The following is a 20,101-nucleotide window of genomic DNA, read 5'->3' as shown; positions in this document are numbered from 1 at the left end:
CTTAGAGGGGGCTGTAAAAATCACTATGAAATGGTGTATAAGTCTAGGTGTTATTGCTACTGCTATAAGCATTTTATGATGAGAGTGTTGACAGTTTTCTTTCCTATCATTGGTACATTGGTACATTCATTGTACCAATGATATACCACTAGGTGAAACCAGGCTTAATAATAATTGTGAGAGGGATCTTGGAGTCTTAGTGAACAACCAATTAAATATGAGTCAGCAGTGTGCAGCGGCAATCAAAAAAGCCAATGCAATTCTAAGTTGCATCAACAGAGGAATACAATCAAGGCCAAATGAAGTACTAATACCACTCTATAAAGACTTAGTAAGACCACACCTAGAATACTGCATCCACTTTTTGTCATCACACTATAAAAAAGATGTTGAGACTCTAGAAAAAGTGCAGAGAAGAGCAACCAGGATGATTAGGGCTAAAACATACGATGAATGGTTGCAGGAACTGGGCATGGCTAGTCTAGTGAAGAGAAGGACCAGAGGAGACATGATAGCAGTGTTCCAATATTTGAGGGGCTGCCACAGAGAGGAACGGGTCGAGCTATTTTCCAAAGCACCTGAAGGGCAGACAAGGAATAATGGATGAAACTGAACAAGGAGAAATTCAACCTGGAAATAAGGAGAAATTTTCTGACAGAGCAATCAACCAATGGAACAGCTTGCCCTCGGAAGTTGTGGGAGCTCCATCACTGGAAGTTTTCAAGAAGAGACTGGACTGCCATATGTCAGAAATGGTATAGGGTCTCCTGCTTAGGCTGGGGCTTGGACTAGATGACCTATAAGGTCCCGTCCAACTCTGTTAATCTGTTAAAAACAAAAAAAAAAACAAGAAAGTCCAGTTGCCTCCTGAAAAAGCACCTTTAGGACAGTGATTGCTGCTGCAGCTATACTGATGCTGCCATCTTTCTGTAGCCTGTGGTTATGATTTTTCTTTTGCATGTCAAGCTAAGAAACAATATTGGCAGTCTCCAATCTGCCTTTTCCCACCCAATGAACTCCACTTGCAAAACCACCAGCATTCATACTCCTTAACATGAGGCGAATTTAGTGGAGACTTAGAATTGTGAGCTTAGTCACCAATCCAGTTGCTTGGTTATTCTTTACTTTTTTGAAAAGCATGAAAGAAATGCTCAGAAGTAGACTGGAAAGAGCTGGTCAGGCATTAGGGGGTCAAATGTCTCAAGCACAAGCCAATCTAATCCCTCCTGCAGCCCAGGTCAGAAGGATTACACTTTATTTATTTGTTTGTTTGTTTGTTTGTTTGTTTATTTATTTATTTATTTATTTATTTATTTATTTATTTATCAAAAGCTTATAATATAACAGAAACAAGAATAAACATAAGTTTAAATACAAGAAATAGAAACTAATAGTTGGGGACAATAGAACAGGGACAGTAGGGACGATTGTGCGCTTATGCACGACCCTTACAGACCTCTTAGGAATGGGGTGAGTTTAGGAGAGGTTAATTTGAGGGTAAAGGAATGGGGGTTTGAGCAGGCGACAACAGAATCAGGTAGTGAGTTCCAGACATTGACCACTCTGTTGCTGAAATCGTACTTCCTGCAATCAAGTTTGGAGTGGTTTATATTAAGTTTATATCTGTTGTGTGTCAGCTTTGAAATTCAGCTGCCGTGTATTTTTTTAAAGAGAGTTAGAGGAGTTGAAAAGTTCAAGGTTATTCTGTGTGTCGTATTAAGAATTTGCAGTTGCAGTTAATTGGTTCTCGTGATTTATGAAGTGTAGAAGTGGGAGGAGAGAAAGGAGGAGAGAAGGTGAACGTGCCAGATCTGTTCCTAATAAATCAATTGGAGAGATAATGTCTCGGAATGGTTGATATCATGGATACTGTCTGTATGCTTGACATTTATTTCCCAAGTCTAATTTTTATTTTTTGAATGGGCTTGGCTGATGCCCCAGAGTTCTTTTCCCAGAAATGGACAAAGAGCAGCAATCAGCCAAAATGCAGCGGGGAGCGTGTGGGGGCACTCTCTCCAGAGCATTAATTGAACCTGCCAGCTCTTGTTTGGAGGAGATGATGGATGCTTTCAGGATGGCAGTAGGAGAAAGAGATTTGGGAGCTATACCGAAGTGTTTCAACTCAACAAGTTGTTATAAGCCAGAGGTAACCCAGCTGTCTGAAGAGAAATCTTTCTCTAGCCCCAGGCATATGGCTATTCTGTCAGATTGGAGGGAAGAGAGACAATTGGGTTGGATTTCTCTCAAGAAGACAACCCCCAGATTATTCCTGTCCATCAAGGGCAGATTTATATCAACAGTTTCAGAATTTAAAGATGACAGATTTGGTCTCACAGTCTGTTTGGACGGATGGAAGATGTATTCCATGACGCCTGCTGAAATGGTTGAATTAAGGAAATACATTGACAGCAATTTGGAACAAGGTTTTATTGAGCCTGCCAAATCAAGATTAGCTGTCCCCATGTTGTTCAAGGAGAAGATGACAGATTGAGATTGTGTGTTGACTTTAGAGGTGTGAACGCAGTATGCATCAAAAACATGTATCCTCTTCCTCTTATGAAGGACTTATTGAACCACCTGTCGAAGGGCAAAGTATTCACCAAGCTAGATCTCAGGGAAGCTTACTACCAGGTCTGCATCAAAGAGGGAGATGAGTGGAAAACTGCTTTTAACTGCCCTCTGGGTAGCTTCCAATTCAAAGTCATGCCTTTCGGACTTCAAGGGGCTCCTGCAGTGTTTGCAGCTCATCAATGAGGTGTTACACCCGCACCTTTACCGGGGGGTCCTCATGTACCTGGTGACATCCTTATCTTCAGCAAAACCATGGAAGAACATGTTCAATTGGTCTGACAGGTTCTAGAAAAACTTCTAGCCGCCAAATTATATGTGAAACTCTCAAAATGCGAATTCCACAAAGAGTCGCTAGACTACCTAGGCTACCGAATATCCAACCTGGGGATTGAAATAAACTCTGGAAAGGTAAAAGTGGTGCTGGACTGGCAACCCCACCAGAACCCGAAAACAACTTCAAAGTTTCTAGGGGTTTGCCAACTTCTATAGACAATTCATTCCATCCTTTGCTGAAGTTGCCCTCCCATTGACAGAGCTATTAAAAACAGACCTGTCACCCACCAAACCAAAGCTGAGTCAACCCCTGGCTTGGACTATGGACTGTTAGAAAGCTTTCGAGACATTAAAATGCCTCTTTGCAACGGAGCTCATCTTCAAGCACCCAAACGCGACCAAGCCTTTTATTGTCCAAACAGATGCAAGTGATGTCGCGGTGGCAGCTGTTTTGCTGCAAAAAGACTCTCAAGGCCAACTGATGCCTTGTGCTTATGTGTCCAAAAAGCTGACAGGCACAGAGCGAAGGTGGGCGGTCTGGGAGAAAGAAGCATTCGCCATACGGTGGGCTTTATTGACTTGGAGGCATTTTCTAGAAGGGGCACCAGAGGCCTTTGAGGTATGGACTGATCATAAGAACCTCGAGGCTCTAAAGACCCCTAGGAGATTATTGCCCAAACAAGTCTGCTGGGCCTAATATTTCAAGCGATTCAATTTCAACATTAAATATATCCCTGGAGGGAAAAACGTACTGGCGGATGCTCTGTCCAGAAAACCTCAGTTTGATAGCCACCAAGAGGAAATAGTACAAGCCTTAATTTCAGATGCTCAATTGGCCGGCCAATGTCTGGAATACTCTACCTGACTCTGTGGTTTTTTCCCCCAAACCCCAAAAACTTTAACCTTAGACTGTCTACTATTCACCTCACCCCTTTCCTAAGAGGTCTGTAGGGGGCGTGCATAAGTGCACCAACATGCCTACCATCCCTATCCTATTGTTTCTTTTATATATTTTTATTTTTCTTATATGTATCCATATATTCATAACTATGTTTTACTTATACCTATTATCTTGTAAGCAATTGACAAATAAAAATAAATAAATAAAAATAAATAAATAAGTAACCACTAGAACCCAAGCTAACCACAACCCCAAACGCCTGGAAGATAAGCTGACTGCGGAATTGAAAACGGCCCTATTGACTGATCCTTGATTCCTGGACCATCAAACCGAGTTGACAATGAATGATGGACTAGCTTGGAAAGGGACTAAGCTTTATGTACTCACAACCGTAAGACTACTGGTACTAAAGCATAGCCATGACTCACGGCTGGGAAGCCACTTCGGATTCCTAAAAACCCTACATTTACTAAGAAGACAGTTCTGGTGGCCAAAAATGAAACCTGATGTTGAGGACTATGTAAAAAATTGTTCAATTTGTGCCATGATGAAACACAGAACTGGAAAGCTCCCCCCTGTCCTGCAACAAGTTGCTGAACCAACCCAACCTTGGGAAGAAATTGCAATGGACTTTATTGCTGAATTACCTAAGAGTGAAGGGAATACGGTCATTTGGACTATAATTGACTTATTCTCTAAACAGGCCCATTTTATAGCCTGCAAAAGGCTTCCATCTGCGAAAAAACTTGCAAAGCTGTTCATGAAACATATCTATAGACTACATGGTGTACCTTGCAGAGTAATATCAGACACAGGGGTACAATTTACCACAAAATTTTCTGAAATCTATTGGATCCTCTCAAGGGTTATCCTCAGCTTTCCATCCTGTTTGTAATGGAGCAGCGGAGAGGGCTAATGCCATGATTGAACAATACATTAAATGCTATGTAAATTATCAACAAGAAAATTGGGCTAAGTTATTACCTTTTGCAGAGGTTGCTTACAATAATGCAGTACACAGCAGCACGAGATTGACTTCATTCCAAATCAACACTCAAATGGATTTTGTCCCGATGCCAGAGTTACCTAGACAACCTCCCTCATCCATGTCCCTGACAGAATGGATGAACTCATTAAACAAAGGGTGGGAAGATACAAAAAAAGCTTTGAACAAAGCTGCAAAAATTTATAAAAAACAGGCGGATAAACATAGATTGGGTCTGTTCCCAATTTCAAAGATAATCAATCTGGTCACTGTCCAATTACGCCTTCCTCGACTATTGGGGAAAATTCATCTGGTGTTCCATTGTAGTTTACTAAAACCAGCTACTACATCAATGATAAGACCACTACCACTCGCTCCCCCTAAACCGTTGATGGTACATGGGGAAACACATTATGAGATTCAAAAAATTCTCGATTCTCGATTACACCAATTACAATATTTGGTCTTATGGAAAGGATACCTCCTCTCAGATGCTAGTTGGGTAAAGAGTTGGGATGTTCATGCTGATCAATTGGTTAACCAATTCCATGAGGATTTTCCCCATAAACCGAAGGGTCCTCATGGGGGGGGAGAGGGGGTTAAGGACAATGTATTAACCCCTATATGTGTTTTTTTTCTTTTCTTTTAGGAGGAGGAGTTTTCAAGTGGGGACACCTGTCAGCTTTGAAATTCAGTGCCACGTATTTTTTTTAGAGGGTTAGAGGAGTTGAAAAGTTCAAGGATATTCTGTGTGTCATATTAAGAATTCGTAGTTGCAGTTAATTGGTTCTCGTGATTTATGAAGTGTAGAAGTGGGAGGAGAGAAGAGAGGAGAGAAGGTGGATTCTGTGTAATGTGCGAAAAAGCTTTCACTTGGGAAATTGCTTTTGAACATGCCAGATCTGTTCCTAATAAATCAATTGGAAAGATAATGTCTCGGAGTGATTGATATCATGGATACTGTCTGGATGCTTGACATTGTGTGCTCTTGTGTTGTTGTGGTTAAAGCTGAAATATTCATTAACTGGTAAGATGTTGTAACATATGATTTTATGTACTATGCTTAAGTCCAATCTTAGTTGGCATAGTTCAAGGTTGTCTAAGCCTAGAATCTCAAGTCTGGTGCTGTAGGGTATTCTGTTGCGAACGGAGGAATGTAGTACTCTTCTGATAAAATACTTCTGGACTCGCTCAATTCACTTGGCCATGTCCAAGAATGGGCCATGCCTTCAGCAGCCTAAAGTGGTCTGATCAATAATACAATGGTGTCCATGGAAGGGGGGGGTGTCAACAAGTCACAGTGGTGATCATAAAACTGAAGCTCTGTTCTCTTTTTATATGTGTCTCATTACAACCAATGAAAAGGGCACTAGAACATATCAAATCAAACCTACAGCATAAATTGTGCCATGATAAAAGGAGAAACACGATATCTGGAGTAGTTAGGAATGACTTATCCATGTTACGAATGGTCTTGGGAAGACTTTCAGGGAAAAATGGCAAACATTCCATGAAGTCAACATTTGCAGGGAGCTAATGAGTAGCTTGGCTCTATTGACTCTATTAGGATAAAGAAAGGGTGCAAGATCACCAGAGGTGGTATTCAGCAGGTTCTGACTAGTTCTGGAGAACCGGTAGTGGAAATTTTGAGTAGTTCGGAGAACTGGCAAATACCACCTCTGACTTGAGATTTTACAGTATTCTTCCCCTGCTATGCCCACCAAGCCACACCCACAGAACCGGTAGTAAGAAAAATGGAATCCCATCACTGAAGATCACCCAACAACATAAAAAGATATCACAGAAAAAGGTATGCAAAAAGTATAACTGAAAACAAGAATTTGAAGATTTTGAACTTCCAGTTTGCAGGGCTTCGGCGGCAGGCAGGAATCCACGATTGTGCGCAGTTTCTGCCTGGGCTCGCCGCTGGAGTGTCCCGAGCCAGTTTGGCTTCGGGGCTAAGCCACCTCATAGAGATGGCAAAGACGGGGGAGACTCCAGCAGGGTTGAGGAAAGCCACATCTTTCCTCCCCAGCTGGCTAAACTCCCTTTCCCGAAGGCGGTAAGAACGGCGGTCAGAAATGGCTGCCTCAAAGAAGCACTCAGCCGGAAAAGAAAGTGCAGGAGGACATTAAGAAGTGAAAGTTTGGCTGACCGGGATAAGAAGCAACAACTGAGGTATCCTGGAATTTAAATCCTATAAAAGATACATCGCTCCCAAAGAAGATTCGGAAGCAGCGAATGAAAGTGAAAAGGGAAAGTTTTTTTTTTCACTCTCCTTCCTTACGTTGACAGCAGATGAATGAGAAATCGGAAAAATCCGCTTTGGCATCAACAGGTAATTAAACTGGAAAATTAAATGCCAAATGGACAATAAAGATTTCTGAACACCTAAAAGACCTTTTTTTTGCTGTAAGTGGGAAGGGAGAGGAAAAGAATAAGAGCAAGATTTGGCTGGAGGAGGCTGCTTGGAATTTAAAAGAATCTAAAGTTAAATCGTAAAGAGACTTCGAAAAGATACATTTTAACTGGAACTTTGTAACTAAATAGTAACCCCAGGAAGAGAAAGTGAAAAAAGAAGAAAGTGTTAAATGAAACAGCTTGTGTGTATTTGGATTGTTTGGTGACTTTGGGACTTCTGGAAATTATATTTGAATGATTAAAAACAATTGGGTGGTTGTTTAAATTTTTTTTTTACAATGGCATTACTTGTGGATGAACTGAAAATGGAATTTAAAAAATATAAAGAAGAGGAACAAGAAGGGAAGGGTTCTTTTGGCTCCGTTTTTCATTTCTTAGAAATGGTGATCTGCACCTATGAGAAACTACAAGAAAAGACTGCGCAACAAGAAGATTGGGACAAAGAAGAAGCCATTTTTAATGAACAAGTAACTTTATCTGGGGAAGAAAGGGGAAAGGGTGGGGAAAGAGAATGGAGAATTTAAGACCTAAAAAAACAACCAAAAAAGGGAAAAATAAGGTGAAAAGTGGATATAATATCAGAAAGCAACAGAAAAGGGGAACACAGAAGAGGGAAATGGAGGTGGAAAGACAAGGGGGTAAAAAAGGTAGAGTGAAGAAGCAAGGGAGGAAGGAAGGGAAGAGAAGCTACAAAGGTTCGGAGCAAGATGTAAAGAAACAGGATTTATTTAGAGATAATGGGTAAAAATATGACTGAAAATGAGATTCTGCAAAGGTACATAAGATTGTATTGTTATACTTGTATTAGAAATAATGTTAGAAAATTGGAACAACATGATTAAAAAATGGGATAAAATACTCAGTGTAATTCAGTGAAACTTTTTTGAACAAAATAAATGAAATGAAATAAATGAGAGAATTGAATTAGGAAGGAATGGGAACACTTTAATTACACAATGTTTTAAAATATAAGTGAAATGGGGGGCAAGTAACTACGCAAAATTTATAAGTGTTCCCATAGAAGCACGATACCTATTTGAAAAGTAATGTGTAAAATGTTTAAGATTTAAATGAATATTAATTTTAACGATAGAGTTGAATTGGTATGGATTGTTGTTTTAATTATATTATATACTTATAATTTCTTCTTTTCTTAAAATATAGTATGTAGCTTTAGAATGTACTAAGCAGAATCCGAATGAAAGTTATGTATTATATTAAGTGTTATAAATTTAGGGGAAAGATATAAAGGCGTCATACTCCAATCAGTGATTACAGGAGAAATTTTGTTTTAATGAGAAAAGATAATAGACAGCTGAAACAGGACAGTCAAAGGATATAAGTATAATGATTTAAATTGAGATGAAATAAAAAAAAATAGAATTAAGAGAGTTAAAAGAGGGGAGAAGCTATATAGAAAATGTAGAATGGTAATAAGATATGGAACGGTATATAAAAATGAGCATGAACTTGAATTTGTGTCTGTACAAAGAGATGTAACCCAGGATCAAGCTGCTTTCAAAAAAGATGTTTTATGTTTTCATGTTTTGTGTTTTGTTTGTTTATGTTTCTTTTTTAAAAATCAATAAAATTTTTGGAAAAATAAAAGAATTTGAAGATTTTGTTATTAGGCTTAAAAAAAAACCTGAGGCTTTAAAAATTAAGGAAATAAAAATGACAATCTGAGAGAGTAATTGGATTTTATTTGGAAGGACTTGTGAATTTGCTTATAATTAAGAGTTGATATATGGAATAGTTATTTGAATGGGATATGTTGATAATTGGGGTGGTTGGTTCACTTTGGATTTGCTAACATCTAGAATGTTTAGTTGGTTTGATTATAGCTAACGTGATTGTTAAGCTTTTCTCCATACAGTTTTTTTGTGCATTCTGATCTGATAATATATAATTGTCTTTGTCTTCCTATTTAAAGTATGGGATATTTGTAAGCTCATTCTCTTTAAAGGTTAGACTGTCCCTTTTTGTCATGTTAAATTATAGGTTGTTTCTTCACACTAGGATATTGGACCACTAAATGGACTCCAGAAGATGGTAGAGGACAGGAACGTTGTCCATGGGGTCACAATGGGTTGGACATGACTTTGCAACTAACAACATCAATGCCTTTTAATGTGATTTGTTTACAGCTAAAAGTTGAGAGGTAGAATATGCAATTTTATATATGATAATTAAAGTTATTATTTTAAGGCTTTGCATGGACTTTTTGATGACACCTGAATCGAGAAGATGTTACTGTACTTACTGGATTTTGTTATAATTAAGAAATGAGTACAGTTAAGAAATGAAGAGTTTTATATCTGTTAATTAAGAGAAAGTGAAATTGTTACACTTGTGAGGATCATGGGAAGTTGCTTTCTTAGAGATTTTTGCTTTTTCTTTGTATGTGGTCTGGGGATGAAAAGAAGGCAATGGCATAAGAAAATTGCAGGAAAATTCATACCATGGTTAAGGGCAAGTAACAAATTACCCATGGTCTTTCTATGTCTCCGAAGAACAGACACTATTCATTTTCTTTGATGCTTGACAGTACAGTCTGGTCCTTCATAATATGAAAAAGTGTTTGTGACATCAGAATAAAAAGTATCTAATATGGAACTGTCTTCTGTCCCCTTGAGTAATATGCTTGTTAAAAAAAATAGAAAGGTAGAAATTTATTAGCAAGTTTTAGTTTTTTGTTAAATGTTAGGATGTAAAGTTCATCTCTCTTCTTTCCTTTATATTCAGTGGGAAATAAGGAAATCTATTAGACTGGGTTCTGGAACTAGGATTAGAATTGTAATGCCAAATGTAAAAGCAAAATCTTCCTCCAGCAAGTAGCTGGAATTCACATACATTTTGTTAAATTTAAGACTTGTTGAATTAAATTATAATGAGTTATGTTATATCCACGGTGGTTGGATTCATATAACTTGTAAAAACAAAATAAATCATGACTTGTTATTTTTGACTTGACATATTACGTTAATTCACAGTTTGCTTATTCATTGTTTATCAAATTAATGGCAAAGAAGTAGTATGTGGTTCAGTGTTAGGAAATACTATGCAATGCTATTCAACATGGTTTAAAATTATTCTTCAATTTCCTTATTTTCAAGGAAAGGACAAAAGTTTAATAAAAAGATGAATTATTTATTCACTTAAGATGAATTATTTATTCACTTAGGAACTAGTCTGGACATGGGTGATCCTAGATACATTTTCATATCCCATTAATTCAAATACAGGGTTAGTAGAATAGAGGGATTATGAATTATCATAAGTCACCCAACATTGCTATAATGAATTATAGATTAAACACTGGGATTTGCAACACCAATACACATGTGGAGGATATTAGAAAGCTGGCTTAGAGAAATGGTAGAGATGGCAGATATATAATGCAAGATGTGAAGCCAAAGCTACATAGGAACTTTCTTGTGATTTGGTATTTATCCCCATTATTATGCTGGTTTAGCTAACTAGAAGTACTTTAGAGGACCTATTGTTGCCATTTGTCAATTTGTGACTCTTTTGACCTGAGAAGCTGGTTTATCATGAACTCCAAATGAAAGAAGATGTCTGTAAATACAACTTCATTGGGTTGTTTTCTTCTGTTGCTTTTCTTTCTTTTGCATTCACTTTTTAAAGCAGAATTTAAACAATGATCATCTTGGGAAATACATTTGCTTCATTTTGTTTACAATACAGTTTAATGAGTCTAAGAAATTAAGATTATTATAATGGCACTGAAGGACAAGCTCTCTTTGTATGCACACTTGCAAATATACTTGTAGCAAAGCCAGGATCACTTTATGCAGAGATAGGCACCCCTGTAGCAGGCTTATTTGCATAGTTCATTAGGGTGGGGAATAGTGCCCTTTATATTCTAAATGGTGAGTAATTTGCTGAAATAACTACTCAGATTCACAAGAAATTGGAAATAATTAGTTTAAGCAGCTTTTCTCTTAAAACATTTTTCACTAATATGGGAGAAACAATAAATTAACAATTTATAGAAAGATATGGTTTGATTAATATAACCTTCCTAGTCTGAGTGTCGAGTTCCAAATTGCATAATTCTGAGTTACAGAAAGGAGAGAACAAAATTCTATTTGTCATAGAAAGAGGGGAGTAGGAGAAAGTGGAAATGGTGAATTGTCGAGAGTGATTGCATCTATTGCATTTATAATCCATATTTTTGGTAGTTTAAGGACAAATAGGCCATAAGTATTTTTATTGCTACAGCAACAATTGCATGAGATGGATGGGGCTAAGAGAGCAACTGGCCCCGAATCACAAAATGAGCAAATTTGCCACTCTATATAAGATATAGATATACCATTTCTGGTTTTCCAAAGCTTGGATGACTAGACAGTAGAAAAGAGTTATAGTTTTATGTATCTCTTTGCTGCTATCTCATGATCATCTGGATTCCCCCACTCCACTCCATGTCTAATCACTTGAAGCTTGGCATTCCTGAGATATAGTGGGATGGAACTCATGACTGAATGTAGTACTGGAAGATATAGTTTGTTCAAAATAAATTGATCCAGTAGAAGGGAGGTGGGGTTGCATTATAGATGAAGGATGTTAGGGATATACACCCTAGCAGAACGTGCAACGGCAGTCTAGCAGACAGGCAGATATGTGAGACAAAACGTTGTAATAGCTTACACTCAGTAAGACAGATACACTGTGCAAGTTAAATAGTTTTTATTCCAGCAAGAGTTATAGCATAGTCAAACAGTCCATATGTCATACACTAAGTTCAGTCAGTCCGGGGGTTATTCAGTTTGCAAAGTCCTGTGTAGAAAAAGAGTTCATTAAACTTACAATCAATCAGTCCAGTGATATATCTCTTTTGCAGTCAGAGATATGAAGAAAATCAAACCCCTTTTCTTCTCTCAGCAAACACGCAGTTATCACCATCAATTCATCATTTGTCAGCAATCCAGTATACTTGGTTTATAGTTTAAAGTGATACATACACTTAAACTCACTAACATAGTTTATATATTATTTTACCCAAACTAAGTTAGGTAACCAATGTTATCCCTAACAAAGGACAACTATGTCTGTAGGGAAATTGATCTCTCTCTCTCTCTCTCTCTCTCTCTCTCCCTCCCTCCCTCCCTCCCTCCCTCCTTCGCTCCCCTCCCCCCCTCTCTCTCACACACCCACAGAGATGAAAATCCTGCTGAAAGCTTCTAGAGAAATATTAAGGAAAAAAGAAAATAATGACATTATTGTAGGTGTGCACTATAGACACCTAACCAGATAAATGTTAGAGATGAAATATTCATGAATCAAATGGCTGAGGTATCCAGGAAAATCATCAGTGTGGTAGCTACCTAATATGAAATGGGAATCAAACTTTGCAGCAAGTGGGAATCCCAATATTTTTTTTTGAGGAACCCTGCAAACAGTTTCATTGTTCAAAGATGAGGAAAGGATCTTGAAGATCAAATGTAATGAACTTAGCACTCATTAAAAAGAAATTGTTGAGGACATTGAAGTCATAAGAAAGAGCAAGCACATGACCCTATAATTCACTATATTACAATCAGTGAGAAGGGAAAGTTGGAGTAATGTTTTAGATGTTAAAATGGTTGACTTCCATAGGCTGCTGAATTCCAGAAGGATCTCCCAGCAAGAAGTAGCAGCACAAGTACTGAAAACAAAAACAATGGTTAATGCTGTATTTTGTTATGCCACATGAAATAAGTAAATAAAAGGGAAAAGCAAGAAACATTTCTTGCTTCTTGAAATCCTGAAGGGAAAACCACTTCTGTGAAATTGTGAAAAATGAAGTAATTAAGGCCAAAACACAAGCCCAAACAGAAAGAAAAGGAGGAGACACTTGATGATTGCATCAAGAGCACTCTGAATCAACTGAGAAACAAATGCATAATTTTAAACAATGGAAAGAGGTGTATGTAGCAGAAGAAGTGCATATATCTTAAAGTTACCAAGGCTCTAACTAACTGAACACCTTTTTTTTTGCAGCCTCCAATTGTTCAGTTGGAGGAAGCATTGATGGCAGATGGTGATCTTTCCTTGTTAGCAAAGTTTTGAGTTTGGCAGAAGTGAAAAATGGAGATAATTGCAGGTTAGCTTGAAAGCAGGGATTTGGGAATGAAAACTACAGTGGTGTCGAAGTACCCATGGATTCCTTAGTAAAAGTAATAAGGAAAAAACATAAAGTTAAAAACTACACACAAATAGCAAACTGATACCCTAAGCTCTTTTGTTACACAGAAAAGAAAGAAAATGACCAGTAACTGTCTTTTATATCAGAAGTCTTTTGGAAAAACTAACCTTTTTTCAATCATGAGTAGACTTGCAAAAACATATCCTTATTCTGAAGTTTATTATTCGATGCCTAAAATTTTGTGATGCTGTTCTTGGACTGCTGGATAAAATTGGCTTATTTAATCTTTTGTAAAACACATGTCTCCTATCCAACCCAAGTCTTGCATAATTATTGTTGATTTCATAACAATAACTTTGACAGTCCATTAATTGCATTCTGAAACTTGTTCTAGGTAGTTCTCAACTTACTATTCATTTATTGATTGTTTGAAGTGATGATGGCAGTGAAAAAGTAACTTACAACTGGTCCTCACACAGTGAGGTCCATCACATGATCAAAATTTGGGTGCTTGGCAACTGGTATATATTTAACATTAATTGCAGCATCGCAGGGTCATTTGCAATCTCCCAGAGGGCTTCTGACAAGCAGTCAGTGGGGAAAGCTGAATTTGCTTTATGACTGTGGCAAAAACAATTGTAAATTCAGACATGATCCACAGTGACCAAATTGCTTAATGACAGAAGTTCTGGTCCCAATTGTGGTTGTAACTTGAGGGTTATCTGTATTTTTTATCTGCTTTAAATCAGTAATACAGTTTTAAAATTAGATACACAGTGAAAGAAGTGATTTAATTTCACTTTGCATTTGGAGAGCCTCTTCTTAGAGTTCAATCTTTCAGAGTAATAACAGAGATGAAAAAAGAGCAGCTGCTCTAACTCTTGGGGGAAATCTTCATGTACTTTCTTTATTCCCCTGATTTTTGACATTAGTTAAATATATTCATATTAAGTCTTGCCTGCACCCTTTTCAATCTTGTACTTTAACATATAATTTCCCAAACAACATCAAACACAGAAATCAACTAGTATGAAGTACAAGAGAAAACAAAGCAGAACCAATGACTGAAAATGCATATTTCTCTTCCGCTTGCCATCCCAGAACCTCTCAAAATAGATTCAGAGAAAGTTCCTTTCTCATAAAAAACAGAAATACATCCCTCCCAATATTTCCAGTCTAAATTAGCTGTGTAGAAATTTGGGTAAAGACATATTCCAACAAAGGAGAATATTTGTAGCTCAGAATTGAAATGAAGGCTCCTTGGTGATCTTTGAGCTTGGTTGTTTTTCTGCAGATGTTTCATTACCCAAACTAGGTACCATCACATCATTTGTGAATAAGATAGGTTTGTGGATGTTGTGTATGAGAAAGAAGAAAAATCTGGAGCCATTCAGAGAGGGAAGGGGGATATATTATATTCCCCTTAGAAAATAAAAGTTATGTTTTCTGAGTTTTTAGATTTAGCAAGAAGAGGTTCATTTTTTAAAAACAGCACCTTTTATGATACTAAATTTGCATTTTGTAGATCACCAAGAGTCTCCATGGTAATAAATAAATGCAAGGAATTAATTAAATAAATACAAATCTCATGTTTTTTGAATAACAGTTTATTTGATGCCAGAAAAATAGTATTCCACTGTAGTCATAGCAAGATTGTTTAAATATTGGGATCATTTGAAGTATCGGACTGATGTTTACTGATTACTTGCTTGGCCATTAAATATTTATAAAACGTTATCGCAAGCATGCAATATTGCAGGGAACTGAAGACAGGAAGATTCATAGTGAGGACCAGTAGAAATTTTATGCTTTTTGAAAATGCAGAGTTTGTAAACCTTACAACAGAGCATTTCCTGAGGCTAATAGCTTTTAAAATAAATGTTTTGGTAAGAGAGTGCTCTATAGAGGAGCAAAGGAGCATCTCAACTTTAAATGAAACTTAGATCTATTTTAAACAGACAGAATATTTAGGCTTCTAGCGTAACAGATGTTGTAATCCATGACTTCAAAATTATCTCCTTTCATTTGACAAGCAATCTGTTTTTAGCCATTGCCTTTCTCAGTATTGAAAACATCAACAGGTGATTGAAAGAAAAAAAATGTGTCATTCCTTTCCTTAGCTCAGGTGGTCATTGGAAACAGACTCTGTTTAGAAGTTGATTACTGAGATCAAGATGTCTAAAATATAAGAAAATTTAATCTGGCGTATGGTTTTGTGAACTGAGTTTTACCAATCAAATCCATGGAGTGTATCCTGAGATTAAAAAAAAAGATATATTCTTGATTGGTTGGAACAAGATTATAAATAACGAGTCTAGAAAGAAATGAAATGCAGAAGACATAAACATTTATGAATATTACTGGTGTGGTAAAGATATTCTTGCCCCAATAAGCCTATTAAGACTATAGTGATATTGTTTTAGTAAGGAATTTTTTAAATCTATGGATTATTTTATTTGGCTTCTGAAAAGAGAGCATGGCTTTGCTAGAAAATGACAGCATATATCTTTGGAACGTGAGCTCATGTTGTTGATGGCATGATGGCATCTTGGGATTGGCTATCTAAAGAAAACTTTTGTGAACGGACTTAGGCAGTAACAATTCCAGAGTAGATTTTTGAAAAGAAACTCTAAGAGCAAATTCATTCTTTACTAGATGACTTGTATTTATTGGCAAGAAGAAAGAAACAGTTAATATGAGGAGGATAGAAAGATTTTCTACTCTGAATGCTAAGTAGCATGTATGTATGTCTTTGGGGCCTTGGGTGATATGATATTGGCCAAAGGAGTGGAAAGATCGTCAGAAGATTGAATATGTCTCACAAAACTTCACTATGGTGTCAGCAATTGGTTATTAGTCTCCATTAGGGTATACTCAGAGTTGGTTTTGTGATACATTTTGAGTTAGTAGTTTTAGTTATGGATGCCAGCTTCTAAATACAGAAGACAACAGTGAGAAATATGGGGTATTGCTAATAGAAACCTGAATGGCGTTCTTTCACATAAGTTATTTAACCATTACCCCAGACAAATCTTCTGAGCAGTGAGTCTGGCATTACATACTCACTCTAGATGGGTAAAAAACTCAGCATTTGGGCAATACTGAATCCCTGAATACTTTGTCCAGGAAAGGTCTAGCGTGCCTTAAGTCCTTGTACAAAAGAATATTGTTAAGCATTAATTACATCATTAGCCCTTTCTCTATTGGTACTAAAAATGATAGTACAGTATAGTAATGGGAATAGAGGGTCATACAAATATTGAAGGCAAAAATAGTTTCTTTGGAGCTGTGGAAACAAGGGTCCTTGGGTTCCCCCTTAATTTCTCTTTATAGCAGGCCTCCAGTTTTTCAAACAAGCAAGCACACAAACCTGGTTCCATGAGCCCCTTGTACGGGAGTAGCACTGAAGGAAGGGGAAGCAAGTGAGAGAGCTGCTACACCACTAAGGTTGCCATATCTGGATTATGATATCCAGATGAGCAGCAAAGATAAAAGCAAAGAGATACCGAAAATGGAAGATAATATACAGTATGTGGCTCAGGGTTGAACTGTGGAGCTTTTGGTGCTCTCTTAACAACTGTATTACTAACTGAACAATTGCAGTGATTCACTTAACAACTGTGGCAAGAAAGGTTGTAAAATGGAGCAAAACTCACTTAACTTACTTGTCTTGCTTAACAACAGAAATTTTGGGTTCAATTGTAATCATACATCAAGGACTACTTCTTATATCCCAGGTTCTTGGGAAGGACTTGATAGGTAGATAAAAATGCCAATGCCAGTCTAAACATCTATGTCAACTTGAACCTTTAAGTAAGAATGATGCTTGACTCCATTTAGTGAGAAAGGTATAGTAGAATAAAGCTAGAACTGAAATTTGAATTCCAAAATCCCCAAGTGAACACCCGCCCACTAGGCGCTTCCCACTGCTGGTCCATTGTCCATATTCGAATATGGTGTTTTGGGAATGATTTCTTCAACTGTGGGCTGGCCAGTATGCAGCTGCATGCCATTCCCAGTCATCTGACCTTGAAATTGTGTCTCTAGAAGGTATGGTAAGTAGTGAACCTTCCCTTCTCCCGTCCAACTCCCTCACCCAGAGTTCATGGAAGACTGGCATCGAGATATATCAAAGCCCAGGCATGAGGTGGCAGTTCTAACAATCTGGCTTATGGTACAATGAACCATAATAATAATAAATTCTGTGGTAACTGTAGTAGCAAATGTGTTCTTTGAAATTATTTTATGCACCTCACCTCTTTTCTACTCATACATCCTGGAAGAGATCAGTTGAAGCCACTAATAAGAGCAATCTATTCCTTCACTGCAGGCTGCTTCATCAGTTTTATGAAACAAGTGGGAAAAAAGCCCAAGATGAGGGGCTTCAGAGAGAGACAGTGAGTGTCCCACCTTTTTTATTTCTATCATCACCCTTGGCTTGCTCTAGCTCCATCCATCAGCCTATGACACATCAGCCCTGTGGGACTGCTCCTTTTGAAAAAATAAAAATAAAACTGCCTCTAGAGCATGAATGGCTCTCTTTTTGCCATCCATCACCATATTTCCAGATCAATAGAAAACAGAATGTTTGCAATGGATTTTAAAAAAAGTTATTCTAGTTGCTCTTTATCCAGAGTTTCAGAAAGGACAAGCCAAGACATAAATATTTACAATGTTTCTGTTGCTGTAGGCACAGCAGCTGGCCGCCATGATACTTGGATCTACAAATCAATATTTATGAGCCCCCAAATGCTTAGATTACACCTGGCTATTAGTCTGAATCGACTGGTTTATTGTTTTAACACTTGTTAGGGAAGTGATAAACACCTTTAAGCAGCACTTTTTGTAAAAGGTACCTTTGCTATGGAATTGGAAACTACTTTTGGAAAGGGGTGCATGTGTAATGCACACTGAGCAACTATTGTTTCTGGTTTGAAAAAAACCTGGGCTAAAAAGGAACCCTTCAGATGGCAAAATGATAGTGATGTAAAGGCAAAATGGGAAAAGAAGGGAACGTTTTGGCTTGATTTTAATGATCAACAGTCGTGGTTGCTCCAGGAGCTCTCCCATCCCAGAAAAATGAAATATTTTGAGAAATATTTAAAAAAGCAGGATAGACTATTTCCTCTAAAAAATCTTAAGGGAGGCAGAAACCAGCACCAATCTCCCTTCCCCAAGCAGAAACTGAGGAGGTCAGTTTTTAGAAATGCAGATTTGGTAGTCCATTCAGAAAGACTGGGCCAAGAAACTCAGATAAGCAACAAACAAAAGGTTGACAAAATTAGTTGAAACAAGCACCTAGGATTTGAACTTTTCATTTTGCCTATAGAGCCAGCCATGACCCCATAGGAATCTGACAACAGCCAAGAATATTAAAGGACATGTTCTTGCAGAGAAACAGGAAGCTCAAATACAAAGCCCAAAAGAAGGTATAAAAACCCACCCACTCTCAACTCCATTTTGAGCAGCTGTCCTCGAATCCCATGTGGTTGGTGGTTTTGCTTCATCAATAAATGGAATCTTTCTTTCCAATCATCCTCCAGCCTCCATTTTATTTCCAATGCCTTTTTCCCGGCTGGAGGAAAAAAAGGATTCCCAATCCCATATTTTGTAGCCTTTCTGGCAAATAAAAAGCCAAATAACTGCCATAATGTTGCCTACTGGTTACACAATACGAAAGATTGTATATGAAAGATGTTGCAGCTCTTTCCTAGGAGACATGCTAGATATAAACAAAAATCAAAGTTTATTTTAAAATATGATACTAACTATAATTTCTTATTAAATATTAGATATTAAAATGTTAACATTTTGAAAGAGGTAAAGTCAGAGGTTCTCAAATCATTGGACACCAACAACTTTAAAAGGGAATTATAACAATGGTACTACTACATTTTAAACTCACCAGGCTCCGAGTTTTTAACCAAGCTCAGATAATTTCTCATAAGGGGAAAAAAATATGATCTTAACAAACCAAATTTGTGAACTTGGGCAGAGATATAAATAATATTCAACTTAGACAAACACAGACAGAATAAATTAGCAATTAATACAGCTTTTGCTTAAAAGTTTTCTTTTTTGCTTAGGGGTATTCAGAATCCCAAAACAAAGTGCTCTGTTTTCATCTGGACCTTCTCCAGCATGGGAATTTCAACCTTTTATCAGAACTCTTGCAACAGCTTTTTCCATTTTCCTATTTAAAAAAAACAACTCACAGGCCTTTTCTTAAGAAGAGGCTGGGACACATGCTTTTTCTTTATGTGACAGAAGTCATACATCTGGTATTGATTCTGCTTGAGATGACAGTATGAGTATTCCCAGTCCGAGAAGTCAGCTGTCATTCTTATGAATCTAGACAATAGGGTTATTTGGAATACATAACCTAACCTTTATTCAGTGTGGGAAATGAAAGCATGCCCTGCTTTGACATGTTTAGAGAAAAGATGTATCTCCTCCCCCTCCTCCCTTCCCTCCATTGAAATGCTCTTGCTGTTAGGAATTCCTTTTTCCTGTAACATTCAACCAAAATTTCCTTCTCACAGTTTAAATTCATAATTCCAGGGTGATATGAGAACAGATCTGGACTTCCTTTGGTGTAACATTCTTTTAGCTGTTCGAACAGTGCTATTATGCCCCTTTCAGTCTTCTCAAGGCTGAACAGGTTTGGTTCTTTCCTTCAGTCTCTCTTCATAGGATTTGTCTTTTCTTGGTTCCTTCATACTCTCTTTATAGGAGTTCTTTTTGCTTTCTAGACCCCTGATCAATGGTCCACCTTCCTTCCTCGACATCCCATTCAAAG

At 37.4% G+C, this 20,101-nt stretch overlaps 1 protein-coding gene across 1 annotated transcript in view; it reads right to left on the bottom strand.

Moving 5' to 3' along the window:
• Nucleotides 1–19,143: 19,143 nt before the first annotated feature.
• The window catches only part of ATP10B (ATPase phospholipid transporting 10B (putative)), a 139,697-nt gene continuing 138,739 nt past the window's right edge, over nucleotides 19,144–20,101 (bottom strand). Inside the window, exon 24 of the mRNA XM_087954181.1 lies at nucleotides 19,144–19,160. Within this exon, the coding sequence (XP_087810307.1) occupies nucleotides 19,144–19,160 (17 nt within the window). The remainder of the gene's footprint in view (nucleotides 19,161–20,101) is intronic.

This window comes from Notechis scutatus, chromosome 2 (assembly GCF_049901735.1).
Source record: "Notechis scutatus isolate UNSWTSFEM ecotype Mainland chromosome 2, rNotScu1.2, whole genome shotgun sequence".
Classification (NCBI taxonomy): Eukaryota; Metazoa; Chordata; class Lepidosauria; order Squamata; family Elapidae; genus Notechis; species Notechis scutatus.
The sequence above is the reverse complement of the archived record's forward strand: the minus strand, read 5'-3'. Positions and strand labels throughout refer to the sequence as shown.